Source organism: Penicillium taxi (genome assembly GCF_028828555.1).
Source record: "Penicillium taxi strain IBT 34144 chromosome Unknown utg000005l_segment0_segment0, whole genome shotgun sequence".
NCBI classification, from domain to species: domain Eukaryota; kingdom Fungi; phylum Ascomycota; class Eurotiomycetes; order Eurotiales; family Aspergillaceae; genus Penicillium; species Penicillium taxi.
In genome coordinates, this window is record NW_026643207.1 from 34,864 (window position 1) to 51,333 (window position 16,470).

A 16,470-nucleotide genomic window follows, 5' to 3' on the forward strand; every position below is an offset into this window, starting at 1 on the left:
GGCACCTAATCGCCTCCTTTATTATTTAGGGCATAGTAAGAGAGTAGATTCAATCTAAACTTAGGGCTATAGAGGATATTTAACAGGATGATTAATATCGATTCCTTGGTTACTAGATGGATCCCTTTAACTTCGTATTGTCCTTTACCAAGGGTTTCAACCTCTCCTAATCCTAGTTAAAGGGTGTCTCTTCTATGCTCGAAATTGACGAATACACCTAAGTTGTTATAGATATACGCACTGGCGCCTATATCTAGCACCCAGCTATCTTTCTAGAGCTCCTAACCAGACTAGGTCAGGAAAGCTGATTTCTATAGAAATATAGAGTCTATAAATACACTAGAGAGGTCTAGAATAGTGTCCAGAGTATCTAAAACTATATCCAGAATAGTATTTAGAGTATCTAAAGCTATATCTAGAGTATCTGAGATTATAGTATTTCGGCCGAGAAACTGGTCTTCGGTAGTGCCTACGAGCTATATACTATCGCTTGAATCGGCAGCATAGGTAGTTTGAGTCGCGAAAAACACTAGTTTTATAGTATAGTTAGCGGTATAGTTTACAGCTATAGATTGCCTGGCTGGCTCGGCTAGGGTATTACTAGTATTGGTGGATTCTTTTAGTTTAGTGTCGATCCACTATTTCTAGCCTAAATCCCTATCTAGGGCCTATTTTATCTTCTATTTCATGCCAGCATTTGGCTTTCTGCTGCCTTTACTATTTAAGTTGAAGCACTTATCGACAGGGTAGCTATAACCATATAGGTATGCCCTATCTTTAAATGGTTTTGCTTTCTGCTCCTATAGGAATTAAGCTCTAGCTAGAGCTTTCTTCCCTTGACCAGGGGCACTAGGTTGGCCAGGAGCATAAGGGGTAGGAGCACTGGCTTAGCTAGCTGTTTCCTGGTGTCCTTAGAACATCGTGAACGCTCCCTTTAAGATGGCTGGCTGCTTTAGTCTTTGATTCTAGTAGGTGGTTTTGAAATGATCTAGAAGGCGACGTATAGAGATCTGCTTACGATCAACTATAATCTTTCTATGCTAGGACTACCACTAGTTTAGTAGTATATCCTTTACTAGCTCTAAAAAAAGCTATATAGTATCATCATTCTTGGTAGCTGAGACGCCCTTAACCTCTACTTTAAGGCGCGAATACTCCCATTCTTTAAGCTAGGCGCTAATATCGGCGCCAGCTATAGGTAGAGTAACCACAAAGTTGTGCTAATAGTAGAATACCCTAGCTCTATTTATTAACAAGATTCTATAGTAGTTATATAAGAATTTAAGTCGTATAAATAGTTCGTTATATTATAAAACAAGACTCTAAATATATATATCTAAGTACTTTAGGATATATTCATTCATAGATTTAATTACTCGCTTCTTGGTTTAGTAGAATAAAAGACGGAACTTATAATCCTCTATATCGTCCTTCTAGTCCTATTATAACCGATCATACTCTTTACGATCTATATCGAGTTTAAGCATTAGTTTAATCGGGTAGTCGCGTGGTTCTGATCCTAGGACTGGTCGTTCAGTCCTAAGCTCTAGATCGCAGTATTCCTATATATCTCCGCCAATAGCTACGGCTTTGACTCGCCTATACCACTGCTGCTATTAAGAGGCATCTTTTAGTCTTATATCGCCGGACATCGCGGACATAGTCTTTAGTCTCGTTTACCCTTAAAATATGCTTTTCAAGGTAAATTATCGGCGAACCGGGCTTATAACTATCAAATAGAGGTCGACTACCAAGGAATAGTGGATTCTAGTAGGCAAATAAGAACATAGTATATATACCAAAGAGTATATATATATCTATTATAGAATAGAGGAATCCTATTATAGGATTCTAATACTAACTAAAATAGACTAACTATAAATAGAATTAGGCCTTTAACAAGACTTTTATTTCACGTGATATTTATCACCTAGTTAGTACTAGATTAAGGCAAAAATTAGGTACTAAGACACTAATTACCCTAATTTAGTTTAGGTTAAGGCGAAAATCAGGTACTAAGGCATTAAAAATACCTATATAGGACCTATACCTAACCTATACCTATATAGGTTAGGTTAGGTATAGGTATAGGTTTACCTTACCCCTAATAGGTTAGGTATAGGTATAAATTTTGACCTATACCCAACCTATATATATATCTAGATCAGATACTTTCTAAGAGCGCTTTTCTTATCGTCGGTCGTGAGTTTTACTCTCGTTAGAGGAAGGATTTTATATATAAAGGGCTAAAGCTAATCTTGAATTCAGAACTAGCTAGGCATATACTATTTATAAAATCCTTAAAGAATATAAATAATTCGGGGTGGAATCGTGAGGTATATAGTTAGTAGGTTATATAGTATAACTATATAATAGTTCACCAGGATTCAACCTATTATATCTTTCGAAGTTTCGCTATTTCTTTATTAGTATTTTTATACCTTTAATAGAGATATAGAAAGGTAACTCGAGCTTTTTTGATTAAGCCAGCCAGAGATTGTATTTCCGCCCTAAGCTCTCTCTTCTCTTATCTTAACTATAGAAGATCCGGATTTTGGTAAATTGCATACTTATACGTATCCGAAAGCTTATATAGAGTATAAACATCCCTTTTCCTAAGCATACTTCCGGCGAAATATATAAGGCCTTCCTAAGATGGTCGAAGAAGAACGATATACTAGAGATCGCGTCTAATAAATTGTGATTAATAATATTTTTTAAAGACGGCGTCGCTAGATTGACTAAGCACCCTTTACCACTCCTAGCTCATAAAATTCCCTAGAAGCTACTCGTTAATATCGATTAGTAACATAAAGTTTTCTTAGCCTTTATAATGATAGCATATTCATTTTGGTGTAATAATAACTTATAATTCACTTTATTTGCTGTCTAACGGCGAAAGTTGTAATACCTAATATCGTCTTTAAATTTAGCGTCTCGGCCCAACTCTTTAAGGGCTTGCCGACTTGATTCATAAGTCATCGATAAAGACTTATAGAGTTCGTAGCTATAGGGAGTGCGCTTAAAGCATCGAAGAATAGGAGTGTTCAGGACTTCTGCTTTCTACTAAAGAGGAAGGGACGGAGTGTGCTTAGGAACTCGTAGCCTCTAAATTAGCTCTAGTGTAAGTTCCATATTAATAAAAGCCCTATTATAGAAAGCGAAGGAGACTATCTAAGCGATCGGGTAATATACTAATTAGTAGTCACTATATATGAAAAACTTGGTCCTAAAAAGGAAAATAGGTGTTAGATCAATTAAATATGAATTTAAGGTATAGTAGCATCCTTACCTATCGGCGCCTTCTAGCCGACCTTTAAGATTACGAAACTCTATAATAGTATAGAGAATATCACGTTTACTTTAAGGATCTTGTCGGAACATAGATATTATAATCATATAATACCATAAAAACCCGGAACGGAACTGTCGATCAACTACGTTGAAAGGACAGGGTTCACACGTTGCACTATATACACTAGAAAAGGGTATGGTTCGTCCTAGATTCTTAGTATATACGTTGTGCAAAGTGGTGTGAAATGTGTTCGATTCATGTAGCTACTTGAGTTCCTAATATAGTTGTTCCCCCGTGACTCGGGGGTCTGTTTGTTCCGTTCCGGGTTTATGGTATTGCATGATTGCAATATCCATGTTCCGACACTGGAGCAACTTTAAAATCTCGAGTCGCTATATACATGGATTGATAAAATAAATGAATGTGGATAGGTGCACGATATGCCCCCGAGTGCCCTGCATATTGTATCTGTTGGGTGGCCGATTTTTGTTGAAGAATCAGCCTTTGTGCGGGGTAAAGAAAGTGGTGAGTGGGAAAAAAAAAATAATAAAAAGTGGACAACACGAAAGTGGGCTTTTCCTAGAGAAGCCAGTCTCCATTTCGTCTTCTATCCGTGGTCCTCTCTGGCGGCATTTTACTGATCCCCTGAGATCAGAATGGCAAATGGTATTCTGTTGCCTTATTCATGATAACGGCGGCGTTCGCAGGTTGAGCCGTTGCTAATTCCCGGAAAAAGGATAATATGGCGGACTGCCACATGGTGTACCCTCCTTCTAAGGATTCCAGTCTACATAAGGTGTTCGGGAAGCGAATCGGATGCGGTAGGAGTCTGATTTGGGCGTTGTGCTTTTCCCGCTGGACGGCTATGTATTCCCTGATGAGCTTTGGGTCATATTTCTTGTCCGTTTCGATCCCCGATTCCGTCGAGTGGATTGTGATTAGCTGTCGGAATGCCATCATCAGGTTGCCAGCTGCCGCCTAGGCTGCTTCGGGTGCAGTTTCTGCCCAGGTGAACGCTGCGTTGGTTGCTCCCGGTGTGCCAAATGGTGCCGATAGTCCTTGACTCGCATATGTTGCGGCAGGGTCTACATTTCTGGCGTAGTCCATAAGTGTGTGGAATATCCAGCTATTGTATTGGATTCCGAACAGTGGTGGGTGACATGTGGCTTTGCTAGCCCCTCTGCATCGGTTGCATTTCTTACTGGCTATGGTATCGAAAAGGCAGTTGAACGTGGGAAATGTTTCTCCTTCCTAGTTTGTGTTTTCGTGTCCAATACATCCAATACACGTCATGAACTTTGGCTGTTCTGGTATCGCCCATAGGGTTGTCGGCGATAATACTATGGCGGGTTCCGCTGGCACTGCTGGTGCTCCTGGGGCTGGGGCTGGGTCTGCTGCTGGAGCTGGACCTGCCGCTAGACCTGCCACTGGACCTACAGCTTTCGCTCTTTTAGGTCCTCTTGCTCCCTTTCCTTTTGCTTTCGTCACCCTTCCGGCCATCGATCGGGTGGTTTGTAGTGGCTTCTGGGGGTGGCGTTCTTGTGGGAAAAGGAAGGTTTTCGGCAGTTGGGGTCTTCAGATAATGGGTGGAGGAGTGTTCGGGTGATAGACGAACGGAGAAGGAGAAGGGGGCTTTTCTCTTCTTTTATTTCTGGGGAAAAGGGCGATTTCCGTGTCTGATGCGGGGGAAATCAGGGATTTTTCCTTTGACGGTATCGTGTGATCTGGTTTTCTGAAAGGAAAAATGGCCTGGTGTTTCCGTCGCCAAATTGTCATTAAATAGGTGTATGAAAGAAGTATGTTGGATACCGAAGAGTGGTTGAAAGAAAGTGGTTGGCGATGATATTTTTAGGGCCGTTTATCATCGCCGGGTGATGCCCGATGTATGGTGGGTTATGTGGAGAGATTTTCCTCTCTTTTGACCCATTCGACGGTTTTCAAGTTGATTCTGTTGGAGTCTATCAACTTCGTCAGTGCGTCGCAGGGTTTTGACTTGGTCATTGCGTCAGCCGGGTTGGAGTCGCCTTCGATCCAAAGGATCTCCATTTGTCTTCGCTCATATGCCTCACGGAGTGCCATCACGTCAATCATGAGTCGTTTTTCCGTTGTGGAGCCTAGTTTCACGAGACAGTCATACAGGGATTTCGAATCCGTGCAAATGGTGAGTCGGAGGGTGGTATTCAGTATCCGGTCTAGGCTCGTTTTGATGGCGATAGCAGCATCAAAACCATTGGCCATTGCGTATAGTTCTGACGCGAGCACGCTCCGGGTGACCCTCTTACACTTAACGGATGCCCAGTGTAGGATGTTAGCGTTTTTGCCCTCGGCTTCTGGGGTTGCAAGGACAATAACGAAGCCAATTTGCGATGTAAGGTCCGGATTATTTGCGAACGATGCATCCACGAATGCCAATATTTGGAGTGATTCGCGTTGTAATGGTATGAATGATAATCCTCTCGCTGCATTTTGAATCTGCCATGATAACCGCTTATCCAGGTTATTTGCATCATCAGCTGTTGGGTTGATGATTTAAGCTGCGTGACTCAGGTCAAACGCGGCTTCTGGCTGTGAGACGGTCGCGATGTAGGCACCTCTCGCGCGTTGGGCAATGTACTGCTCCTTGATTTTGGCCGGTTCGCGCTGGGTTTTTCCAATTATGGACAACTTTTTACATTGCCATTTTTGGGATAGCGTGATTCCTTCTGGGTTCAAAGAAATCATTCCTCCATTAAACTTCAAGGGCGTTCCGTGGTCGAGTGTCTCACGGTCTTTTGCCAAGAACTTCGCTTTGTCTAGTTGCTTCTGTTCATTGGTTGCGAAGGCCAGGTCGGCTAGGAAAAGTGTATCATCCGTCTACAGTCCAACGATTCCGAATTCCCCTGCATTGTTCCGGTGCAATAAGCAGGGGTCATATATCGATGTTGTCATTCCCAGTTTCTCGATATGGTGCGAATGGTATGTTTTAAACCAATGATTTCCAGCTTCAGGGATCCCGTATAATGGTCTGATCACCCTGAGTATCGAGTCCTCTGGCAATCCGAACAACTCCCGGAGTTCACGCGGCGGGTGTGCGAAGAATTTTCGGTTCAGGTTGGTTGTGGATTGCACATAAGCCTAGGAGATATCGCGGAGGTAAAGTTTCATATCCGGTTGCATCGCCGCTATAGCCAAGATGATTCGCTGGCTTGCGCGTTGGATGGTAGGTGATTGGGTGAGAATCGTCTCTTTGCCGGCATCGTTGAACGCCTGGACTACCAGTCTCGATTTCTTAAAGGCTTTCTCAGTGCCTGGGTGCTTGATTTCGTCCACGAACCGTGAGTTGAATATCCGGGTTCCTGGTGGGACGTCGCTTCGTCTTGCGAATTCAAACACTCCTTTTTCTAGTAGGCCCGAAATCTCCTTTTGCCTGGATTTCTCGAATGGCGTGTGTTGTGCGATTTGCAGGTGGATTATCGGGATTTCAACATGCAGCATTTGTTGGAGGCGAGGTTTCTTTGGTTTAGGGGGTTCCTCTTTTTCTTTATGCGATGCTCTTGTCTCCATCCTCTCTCCCGCCACGTTCGGCCTTAGGTCGGCTAGGTTCTCTGTCTGTACCCTTGTTGGTTCAGGTTGCGCTTCGGTTGCAACATCTTCGATGTCTATGTGGTATGGCTTTACGACAACCGATCGGAAGGGAGTCGGGCCATGTGGTAGGTTCAACGTGCAAGTTTCGCCTTCAAGCGCCAAAAGCGCGAAAGGTCCGTCCCATTTCCCAAGTTGTCCGCCATTTCCTTCTCTCCATACTAATACAGGCGAGTTTAGTGGGAGGTTATGGATTGCGGTGACGTTGGGTCCGTTACGTGTCGCTAGGGCTTCGGACACGTTTCTTGTGGCGCGCATCTTCTGGATTTCCCCCATCGCCTTTCGAATAGCAGTTGCTCGTTGGGTAATCGTGGGTGATGGGGCGTCCAGTTCTGTCATACATGGGTATGCTCCAAAGACGAGAAGGGTGGGTATTAGACCATGTGGGCCGGATATGTCGTTCGCGGCTTTTACAGACATCTGAAGGGCGATTTCCCTATTAGTACTAGGGATCTCGTTCATGATGATTTCGTATGCCCTTCGGATCTGAGCATGGTATCTTTCGACGAGTCCAATGGAATTATGGGATTCCACTGGGACAGTTTTGACTTGGGTACCGAGTGTCTTCGCATTCTGTTTGAATTCCCTGGATGCGAAGTTCGTGCCTGAGTCGGTGGTAATTAGGTCTGGTGGACCAAGGTATATGTCAATCCAGCACTGGCGTAACATATCCCAAGTATGTTTCGCTGTCAGGTCGCGTAGCCATCGTGCTGCTTGGAAGCAGGTTGCTTCATCGATCACGTGGAGGATTGGAGAGTTTTCAATATACATTACATCGATGATAATGTTGTAATTGAAGCGAACAGTGTCTGGATCTTTGATGGTAAACCGAAACCTGCCCGGGGAACGTCCGTATCTCTGGCAATGTTCGCACACTTTTGTGAGTTGTTCGAGTGCTGCGACATTGGTGTTCTCGTGTCCTGAGGCGCGTAGCAGCCTATGTAGGCGAGGGACGGACGGGTGTCCAAATCTGCGGTGCAGTCTTCGCAGCTCCGTGTCAGTTAAGTGGCATGCGATATCGGTCAATCGGCTCTCTGTCGTGTCCTTTCCGGTTATGTTTAACAAATAGGCCCTGAGTGATTGGTCCCAAACCATGAACGGATGTCCAAACTGGCGTATGATCGGGACTTTTAGGCCATCTTTTCGGACAAGGAGGTTCTCCAGATTGTTCAGGTAGATGCCTAGTCTATCCATGTCTGCAAGGGATAGGAGGAATGGTGTATCCGAGTGGAAAACGTGGAAGGTGAGTGTACCGATCGGGGTCTCTAATGTGACCGAACCAGCCGACGATGCTTCTCCGATTCCGAAGCGAACCTTGATCTGGTTGGCTGTGGAAGTGTCTAGAGTCGCTGAGGGGTCCGAATTTTGTAGGGCCAAGAATTGGTTGTGCCCGGCGGTTGATACACGGGCTGCTCCCGTATCGATGATTATTCCCATAAAAGTCGTCGTTGTGTACCTGGTTTTTTGCCGTTGCGGTTGCGTTGTAACTAAACGGCGATTCCTCCTCGGTTCCTATCCGGGGTGTGTTTGGTCCTTGGGCCATGGAGTTCTCCTGTTGTGTATAGGGAGTTTTTGCGAGGGTTTCTAACACAATATTATTGGAGAGCTCTGTTGTGAGTTGTTCCGCAAATCCTGGTGTTAAGGCTCCGTAACTAGTCGTGAAGAGGATTTCATTTTCTGAGTCCGAGTCGTCTTCGGGTCCTATGCTTTTCGTGGTTGGGTAGTTGTTCAGGAATATGTCCATTTCCTCATCGCTCTCATCATCGGGTGTCGGCTCCTGGTTCAGTGGTCCTTCCATATCGGTGATGAATTGCTGGTATGCGGGTTTATAGCTTCCTTATTGATTTCTTTGAAATTTGCTTTGGAATCGTTCTCGGGCCGCGTCTCTTTCTTCCTTGGTGTGGTTATATGAGATACAGTCCGGTTTATAGCAAACACCACATTTCTTGCCGGGTCCCAGTCTATATTTCGTTCGGGGAGGGTTCGTTGGTCGTCCGGGCGGTTGTTTTATAGGGTTTATGCGCATAAACTTCCTTTCCACAAAGTTTGTTGTAGGGAGTTCCTCCGCCTGGAATACGGATGGGTTGTTGGTGGCAGGCTCCTTATATTTTCTCTCGTTTTCCCAGGTGGTTATCGACGTCTGCATTCCGTTGATGAATCCCGGGAGGTTCGGTGGTAGGTGTGCCAGGGTCATTCGGCATGCTTCAACTCCTTCACATGCTGAAATCAATTTTTCGTACAAGTATTCATCCGTTCGCCATAAGGGATTGATTACATGTCGGAGCTTATAGAGCTCATTGAGTAGTATCTTAAAGCATTGGTGGAGGCTCTTGTCGGGGTTCTTTCGGATGGTCGTTCTAAGGTTTTGGCTGTCCCATAGTTGTTTCTGCCTTCTGTAGAACTCTGGTCCTTCGAAGAATTCCCTAAGTTTCTCGCACGACTCCGCGAAGGTTCTCTCCCATAGGGAGTTCGTGAAGTAAAACTCTAATGCCGGTCCTTTAAGGAAACTGCCAAATGCGTCCATGTACGATTGTTCCGGGAGTCTCACACGTTGGCAGATGTCGGTGAAGATCTTGATCTTGAAGTCGAGACTGGTGCTTCCATCGTATTTTTGGCTTTCGGATATCGACTTCATGACTGTTGCCGTTTGCCTTACATAGTTGTCCGAGGCAAGGTCGGGAGTAGATCGAGGTGTCCGGGAATGACGACTATTGTCTGGGTCGTTGTTTCCTCTTGGAGTACGATCACTCTCATCATCATCATCGCCATCGTCACCCGGATCGTCTCCTGAGTTTCCGGTGTAGGTCGCAGGTGGTATGCCTCCAATTTGGCTTTTGCGCATATATTCTCGGTTGTCTAGGGCGTTTGCATACGCGTGTGGTTCCGGCCGAGGTGATGAGAAAACATGCGAGGTCCAGTTCTGGGTCTTGCGCTAGGCGGGGGGTATTTCCTTCGGTATTTGGCTTAGCTGGCTGGCTGAATTGACTGGATCTTGTGGGCGTCGGGTGGCGGTCGTTCCCTTTGGACCATCCAGTGTGTCATTCAGTTTATCCTAGAGTGCTAGAGTTCTCATAGCGCCATTGATGTCTTTGAAGGCGTTTTTGATTTCCGCGTCCGTCCATTCATGTTCTTCTTCCCTTATAAGGCATTCCGTTAGGGAGTCGGCCAGTTTTGGTGTCCATTTCATATAGACTCCGCGCTGGATGAGTGTATGGTACACTAGTCGGAGGGTGTTTCGTTCGAGTTTCGTAAAGTCCTCCTCGGTCCAGTTCTTGAAGTCTGCTTGGAAGTCGGCCCAGAGTCCGCGGTCCATAACTCCCGTGGTTATATAGTATGTAAATCGTGTGGTTATGTATTCCTCACGCTGATCCTAGTTACATTCCCATAGGTCAAAACCATTTCTATGGTAGAATCTGATTTTCTCCTCTTGTGTCATGTTGCCCCATGATTCGTGCGCCTCTCGGTAGGTCTGGTCCCTATCTACATGTTCATCGGGGTACCCTTGGCCTCTGCTCTGGTTAAAAGCGGGTGTAGGGCTAGTGTGTTCCGTGTATGATCCGGGCATACTTGCTCGTGTATAGCTGCCCCGAGTGCGTGGTCTGTACGACGGTGTTCCGTCCATAATGACGGTGAGTGGATTTGAACTTTCGTCGTCGTCTCGTGGGGTCAGGTCTTCTTCCGTGATTGGGGAATGGCGTGCGAATTGCCCTCGGTTATTACGCTTTCGTTCACGGTGTGCAGATTTGATTGACTATGGTGTCTGGTATGCTGGTGGTGCCATGTAGCTCCTGCAGGTGATGCTGGGGGGAGATTGGCTGTATTCCAGCGTGGGTCCGTGGAGGAGTCGGACAAGTCACAGGTGGAGAAGTTGAACAAGTCACCAGTGGGTTCTGGTGTCCCACAATTCAGAGAGGGGAAGATTTTTGGGGGTTTTTGAGTATCCCCAGTTTTTCCAATGCGAAAAGGAAAAATTTTTAGTCGAATGTCCTTCGAAAAATAGTCGTAAAGGAGGTGTTGAAAGGTAGAAACTAGGGTGTAGTTTTCTAAATCAAACTTGAAAATTGTGTTTTTAGAAGAGTGAATGGGCTTGCCGGTGCCAATTCGTGCTCTTGACGGTGTTTTGTCGTATTTTCTTCGATCGAATTTGGCTTATCGTCGTAACGAGTTTTCGTGGTTTTGAGGATTTTTCACAATAACTTAGTGATATAACCTCCAAGTCTGATTCAGCTCGTCAACTGATCAGTGTCGATCAACTACGTTGAAAGGACAGGGTTCACACGTTGCACTATATACACTGGAAAAGGGTATGGTTCGTCCTAGATTCTTAGTATATACGTTGTGCAAAGTGGTGTGAAATGTGTTCGATTCATGTAGCTACTTGAGTTCCTAATATAGTTGTTCCCCCGTGACTCGGGGGTCTGTTTGTTCCGTTCCGGGTTTATGGTATTGCATGATTGCAATATCCATGTTCCGACAGGAACAAATAGACCCCCGAGTCATAGGGGAACAACTATATTAGGAACTCAAGTAGCTATATAAATCGAACACATTTCACACCACTTTATATAATATATATACTAAGAATCTAGGACAAACCATACCCTTTTCTAGTATATATAGTATAATATATAAACCCTATCCTTTTAATATAGTTAATCGATACTAATTAGTTAACAAGCTAAATCAGACTTAGAGGTTATATCACTAAGTTATTATAAAAAATCCTTAAAACCACGAAAACTTATTACAACGATAAGCCAAATTCGATCGAAGAAAATATAATAAAACACTATTAAGAGCACGAATTAGCACCGGTAAGCCTATTCACTCTTCTAAAAACATAATTTTTAAGTTTGATTTAGAAAACTATATCCTAGTTTCTACCTTTTAACACCTCCTTTATAACTACTTTTCGAAGGATATTCGACTAAAATTTTTCCTTTTTATATTAGAAAAACTAGGGATACTTAAAAACCCCTAAAAATCTTCCCCTCTTTAAATTATAGGACACCAGAACCCACTAGTGACTTGTTCAACTTCTCTACTTATGACTTATCCGACTCCTCTATAGATCTATACTAGAATATAGCTAATCTCCCCCTAACATCACCTATAGGAGCTATATAGCACCACCAGTATACTAGACACCATAATTAATTAAATCTATACACCATAAACAAAAGCGTAATAACCGAGGGCAATTCGCACACTATTCCCTAATCATAGAAGAAGACCTAACCCTATAAGACGACGACGAAAGTTTAGATCCACTTACCGTTATTATAAACGGAACACTATTATATAGACCACGCACTTAGGGTAGCTATATATAAGCAAGTATACCTAGATCATATACGGAACATACTAGCCCTACACCTACTTTTAACCAGAGTAGAGGCCAAGGGTACCCCGATGAATATATAGATAGGGACTAGACCTACTAAGAGGCGAACGAATCATAGGATAATATAATATAAAAGGAGAAAATCAGATTCTACTATAGAAATGGTTTTAACCCATAGGAATATAACTAGGATCAGTGTAAGGAATATATAACTATACAATTTATCTACTATATAACCACGGGAGTTATGGACCGCGGACTCTAGGCCGACTTCTAAGCAGACTTTAAGAACTAGACCAAGGAGGACTTTACGAAACTCGAACAAAACACCCTCCAATTAGTATACCATATACTCATCCAGCGCGGAGTTTATATAAGATAGACACTAAAACTAGCCGACTCCCTAACGGAATGCCTTATAAGGGAAGAAGAACATAAATAGACGGACGCAGAAATCAAAAACGCCTTTAAAGACATCAATAGCGCTATAAGAACTCTAGCACTCTAGGATAAATTAAATAACATACTAGATGGTCTAAAAGGAACGACCGCCACCTAATACCTATAAGATCCGGTCAATCCAGCCAGCCAGCTAAGCCAAATACTAAAGGAAATACCCCCCACCTAGCGCAAGACCTAGAACTAGACCTCGCATATTTTCTTATCACCTCGGCCGGAACCACATATATATATAAACATCCTAAATAACCGAGAGTATATACATAAAAGCCAAATTAGAGGCGTACCACCTACGACCTACACCAGAAACTTAGGAGATAATCTAGGTAACAATAACGATGATGATGATAAGAGTGATTATACTCTAAGAGGAAACAACGACCTAGATAATAGTCGTTATTCCCGGACACCTCGATCTATGTCGATCAACTACGTTGAAAGGACAGGGTTCACACGTTGCACTATATACACTAGAAAAGGGTATGGTTCGTCCTAGATTCTTAGTATATACGTTGTGTAAAGTGGTGTGAAATGTGTTCGATTCATGTAGCTACTTGAGTTCCTAATATAGTTGTTCCCCCGTGACTCGGGGGTCTGTTTGTTCCGTTCCGGGTTTATGGTATTGCATGATTGCAATATCCATGTTCCGACACTGGAGCAACTTTAAAATCTCGAGTCGCTATATACATGGATCGATAAAATAAATGAATGTGGATAGGTGCACGATATGCCCCCGAGTGCCCTGCATATTGTATCTGTTGGGTGGCCGATTTTTGTTGAAGAATCAGCCTTTGTGCGGGGTAAAGAAAGTGGTGAGTGGGAAAAAAAATAATAAAAAGTGGACAACACGAAAGTGGGCTTTTCCTAGAGAAGCCAGTCTCTATTTCGTCTTCTATCCGTGGTCCTCTCTGGCGGCATTTTACTGATCCCCTGAGATCAGAATGGCAAATGGTATTCTGTTGCCTTATTTATGATAACGGCGGCGTTCGCAGGTTGAGCCGTTGCTAATTCCCGGAAAAAGGATAATATGGCGGACTGCCATATGGTGTACCCTCCTTCTGAGGATTCCAGTCTGCATAAGGTGTTCGGGAAGCGAATCGGATGCGGTAGGAGTCTGATTTGGGCGTTGTGCTTTTCCCGCTGGACGGCTATATATTCCCTGATGAGCTTTGGGTCATATTTCTTGTCCGTTTCGATCCCCGATTCCGTCGAGTGGATTGTGATTAGCTGTCGGAATGCCATCATTAGGTTGCCAGCTGCCGCCTGGGCTGCTTCGGGTGCGGTTTCTGCCCAGGTGAACGCTGCGTTGGTTGCTCCCGGTGTGCTAAATGGTGCCGATAGTCCTTGACTCGCATGTGTTGCGGCAGGGTCTGCATTTCTGGCGTAGTCCATAAGTATGTGGAATGTCCAGCTATCGTATTGGATTCCGAACAGTGGTGGGTGACATGTGGCTTTGCTAGCCCCTCTGCATCGGTTGCATTTCTTGCTGGCTATGGTATCGAAAAGGCAGTTGAACGTGGGAAATGTTTCTCCTTCCTAGTTTGTGTTTTCGTGTCTAATGCATCTAATACACGTCATGAACTTTGGCTGTTCTGGTATCGCCCGTGGGGTTGTCGGCGATAATACTATAGTGGGTTCCGCTGGCACTGCTGGTGCTCCTAGGGCTGGGGCTGGGTCTGCTGCTAGAGCTGGACCTGCCGCTAGACCTGCCACTAGACCTGTAGCTTTCGCTCTTTTAGGTCCTCTTGCTCCCTTTCCTTTTGCTTTCGTCACCCTTCCGGCCATCGATCGGGTGGTTTGTAGTGGCTTCTAGGGGTGGCGTTCTTGTGGGAAAAGGAAGGTTTTCGGCAGTTGGGGTCTTCAGATAATGGGTGGAGGAGTGTTCGGGTGATAGACGAACGGAGAAGGAGAAGGGGGCTTTTCTCTTCTTTTATTTCTGGGGAAAAGGGCGATTTCCGTGTCTGATGCGGGGGAAATCAGGGATTTTTCCTTTAACAGTATCGTGTGATCTGGTTTTCTGAAAGGAAAAATGGCCTGGTGTTTCCGTCGCCAAATTGTCATTGAATAGGTGTATAAAAGAAGTATGTTAGATACCGAAGAGTGGTTGAAAGAAAGTGGTTGGCGATGATATTTTTAGGGCCGTTTGTCATCGCCGGGTGATGCCCGATGTATGGTGGGTTATGTGGAGAGATTTTCCTCTCTTTTGACCCATTCGACGGTTTTCAAGTTGATTCTGTTAGAGTCTATCAACTTCGTTAGTGCGTCGCAGGGTTTTGACTTGGTTATTGCGTCAGCCGGGTTGGAGTCGCCTTCGATCCAAAGGATCTCTATTTGTCTTCGCTTATATGCCTCACGGAGTGCCATTACATCAATCATGAGTCGTTTTTCCGTTGTGGAGCCTAGTTTCACGAGACAGTCATACAGGGATTTCGAATCCGTGCAAATGGTGAGTCGGAGGGTGGTATTCAGTATCCGGTCTAGGCTCGTTTTGATGGCGATAGTAGTATTAAAACCATTGGCCATTGCGTATAGTTCTAACGCGAGCACGCTCCGGGTGACCCTCTTACACTTAACGGATGCCTAGTGTAGGATGTTAGCGTTTTTGCCCTCGGCTTCTAGGGTTGCAAGGATAATAACGAAGCCAATTTGCGATGTGAGGTCCGGATTATTTGCGAACGATGCATCCACGAATGCCAATATTTGGAGTGATTCGCGTTGTAATGGTATGAATGATAATCCTCTCGCTGCATTTTGAATCTGCCATGATAACCGCTTATCTAGGTTATTTGCATCATCAGCTGTTGGGTTGATGATTTGAGCTGCGTGACTTAGGTTAAACGCGGCTTCTGGCTATAAGACGGTCGCGATGTAGGCACCTCTCGCGCGTTGGGTAATGTACTGCTCCTTGATTTTGGCCGGTTCGTGCTGGGTTTTTCCAATTATGGACAACTTTTTACATTGCTATTTTTGGGATAGCGTGATTCCTTCTAGGTTCAAAGAAATCATTCCTCTATTAAACTTTAAGGGCGTTCCGTGGTCGAGTGTCTCACGGTCTTTTGCCAAGAACTTCGCTTTGTCTAGTTGCTTCTGTTCATTGGTTGCGAAGGCCAGGTTGGCTAGGAAAAGTGTATCATCCGTCTGCAGTCCAACGATTCCGAATTCCCCTGTATTGTTCCGGTGCAATAAGCAGGGGTCATATGTCGATGTTGTCATTCCCAGTTTCTCGATATGGTGCGAATGGTATGTTTTAAACCAATGATTTCCAGCTTCAGGGATCCCGTATAATGGTCTAATCACCCTGAGTATCGAGTCCTCTGGTAATCCGAATAACTCCCGGAGTTCACGTGGTAGGTGTGCGAAGAATTTTCGGTTCAGGTTGGTTGTGGATTGCATATAAGCCTAGGAGATATCGCGGAGGTAAAGTTTCATATCTGGTTGCATCACCGCTATAGCCAAGATGATTCGCTGGCTTACGCGTTGGATGGTGGGTGATTGGGTGAGAATCGTCTCTTTGCCGGCATCGTTGAACGCCTAGACTACCAGTCTCGATTTCTTAAAGGCTTTCTTAGTGCCTGGGTGCTTGATTTCGTCCACGAACCGTGAGTTGAATATCCGGGTTCCTGGTGGGACGTCGCTTCGTCTTGCGAATTCAAACACTCCTTTTTCTAGTAGGCCCGAAATCTCCTTTTGCCTGGATTTCTCGAATGGCGTGTGTTATGCGATTTGCAGGTGGATTATCGGGATTTCAATA

At 44.5% G+C, this 16,470-nt stretch overlaps 1 protein-coding gene across 1 annotated transcript; it reads right to left on the bottom strand.

Annotated features, from left to right (window-relative positions):
• Positions 1–2,532: 2,532 nt before the first annotated feature.
• On the bottom strand, positions 2,533–3,063 carry N7495_007394 (uncharacterized protein; the record flags this gene model as incomplete). The annotated part of the gene is made up of 2 exons (XM_057210045.1): positions 2,533–2,761; positions 2,912–3,063. Coding segments are annotated over 2 exons (381 nt in total), but the record flags the coding sequence as incomplete, so codon positions are not given.
• Between the last annotated feature and the right edge of the window lie 13,407 nt (positions 3,064–16,470).